Source organism: Gloeophyllum trabeum (assembly GCF_000344685.1).
Source record: "Gloeophyllum trabeum ATCC 11539 unplaced genomic scaffold GLOTRscaffold_00385, whole genome shotgun sequence".
NCBI classification, from domain to species: Eukaryota; Fungi; Basidiomycota; class Agaricomycetes; order Gloeophyllales; family Gloeophyllaceae; genus Gloeophyllum; species Gloeophyllum trabeum.
The window spans coordinates 1-2,191 of NW_006920793.1; the positions used below are offsets into that span (position 1 = coordinate 1).

General features: G+C 56.1%; 1 protein-coding gene across 1 annotated transcript; it reads left to right on the forward strand.

Annotated features, from left to right (window-relative positions):
- Positions 1 to 108: 108 nt before the first annotated feature.
- On the forward strand, positions 109 to 1,643 carry GLOTRDRAFT_134669 (uncharacterized protein; the record flags this gene model as incomplete). Its single annotated transcript, XM_007873610.1, has 4 exons — positions 109 to 234; positions 293 to 667; positions 726 to 948; positions 1,003 to 1,643. 4 exons carry the CDS (start codon positions 109 to 111, stop codon positions 1,641 to 1,643), a joined length of 1,365 nt encoding a protein of 454 aa, XP_007871801.1.
- Between the last annotated feature and the right edge of the window lie 548 nt (positions 1,644 to 2,191).

Sequence of the window (2,191 nt, forward strand, 5' to 3'; positions counted from 1 at the left end):
GGGCTTATCACTCCCCCGGACTAAAATCCTGACTGTCTCAGTCTCAACGTTCCGACCTGCGAGATAAAAGAGCGGTCCCAACACCCTCGGAGTTGATCATCCGCTACTATGTCCAGTTTCTCCAACCAGCCCTCCGCGTCCTCCTCCTTTACCGATGCGCTCCGGAGTATAGCGGCGCGCCATGCCAATGGAGAGGCTGTCCCGGCCCTCGTAGTCGAGGCGGCTCTTCGAATGGTAAGTCCAGCCATTTGCGCCATTTTTCTCCTGTCAGACGCTAAGTGGCGGACTGCAGCTGCTTTTCGTGGAACAGGATAATGACCCCGCCACCGCCCGTATGATTGCTACGCTTACTGCGCAACTGGAGCTCCCTCCGCCCATTGTACACGAGCTGCGACGTCTCTCGCGGGACGCGACTCATCGACTGCACGGTTTTCCCTTCGATACGACATTCCCGGCCGCTCCGGCGACGACAACGACCACTCCGGCGGCGGATCCATCTGCGACAACCATTCCTGTTGTTGGGAAAACGCGCAGTGGTACCAAACGTGCTCACGCGGAGCCGGCCACGACTACGCAATCCACTGCGGAGGATTCCCGACCTCAGCCCCGTCGTCGCGGTCGTCCCAAGGGTACAGGCAAAGTGACCTACGAGGCGGCGGAAGTTGCGGTACGTTCCCGATTGAATTCGCCTCATTTAACCGTGGAGGTATTTACTCCTTCCCTAGTGCCGGGGTTGTACAGCGCGGAATATACAGTGCCATGCTCCGGTGTCCGGTAACGCGGAGGCGTGCCAGGAGTGCGCGCAGAGGAAGACTCGGTGCAGCTTTGCGGATGAAAAGGGTATGCAAGTGGAGAGTACTGGGGAGTCGGAGGAAATAAGCGAGGTGGTAACGACCGGACCGCAGGGGAGCCCTAAGAAACCTCGCCTGCGTCTGGATAGTGTAACCAGTAAGCCTTTAGCAACCTTTTTCGTGTCGATGGCTGATCTTATACTGGTCCCAGAAGTCGATGTCCCTCCCCGCCCTCGTCCCAAGGGGAAGGGCAAGGCCACTGCGCCAGCCGATGTGCCTCCCGTCGCGCAAGGTCCTTCCGCGGCTCATTCATCCAATCCGCCACCGGTCGCGCCTAGTCCCGCCGTATCCCTTCTTGAGCTCGGTCCGGAGGTATTTCCTGTCTCTCGTACGCCCAGCTCCGACCACTCGCTGCTCTCGCTGCTTCCTCGTACTGACCAGTCGGCGGAGCAAATATCTCGGCTCGCGCGATCCGTCATTGAGCTGCGGGAGCAGTCACTCGCTATGCGGGAGAGCTCCTTGAGGCTGCGCGAAGAGACGGCGGAATTGCGGCGCGGAGTGGATGATGTGCGGAGGCAGCAGCTGGAGCTCCGCGGCGCTGTCGAGGAGGTACGCGAGGAGATTCGTCGACTCCGCACCGAGCAAGGTAATGTGGTGATGGATCTGGGCCTCTTGCGCTCCCATTCGCAGGTTTCGTTCCGGACCCTGCAAGAGGAGACGCAAGCGTTAGATCGCCGCCTTGCTGTTGTGGAGGAGAGTCTTGGCCTGTCCGAGCGGCCGCCTGGCACTGAAGGGAGTCCTGAAGTCGAGGAGGATGCCCATGGCTCGACTCCGGGGTCCTCCGCGTCGTAACTGATTTGTCTCCGGTAATGCCTCTCTGCGTCCACTTTGCGTGCGCTGTACAATATAATAACTTGTTGTGGCTGGCCTTTGTCATTCGTGCGTCCTTGCGAAATGTACTTGTATTTGGCTCCGGCGTTGTACCCGTCTTTTGCATCGTCCGAAATAAAATATGATCTCGTCTGTCCATATATAAAGTGAGCGGAGTAAAGAATAAATTCGAAATAATAGTTCGATATGAGAAGAAACACTTTTAAAAGATTTTTGTTGTTTATGTGGTGAGATCCAGTAAAACGAACGTTTGAAACAAAAGAAAGAAAGTCACATAGCTTGGTAACCCGGTTCGAGAACGTCGGCTGATTGTCTAAAGCAGTGAAAAAGCGGAATAAATAGAGCGAGTAAAATGCGAAAAACATTTGGGTATATGGGGCACACCATTCCTCCCCCGGACTAAAATCGGAACTGTCCGCAGTTCCTCCTATGAGTTGTCGCCATCCCCTGAGTCTTCGTCATCTTCATCGTCGCCATGATCATCCTGTTCTTCCATCCTGTGAACCTGG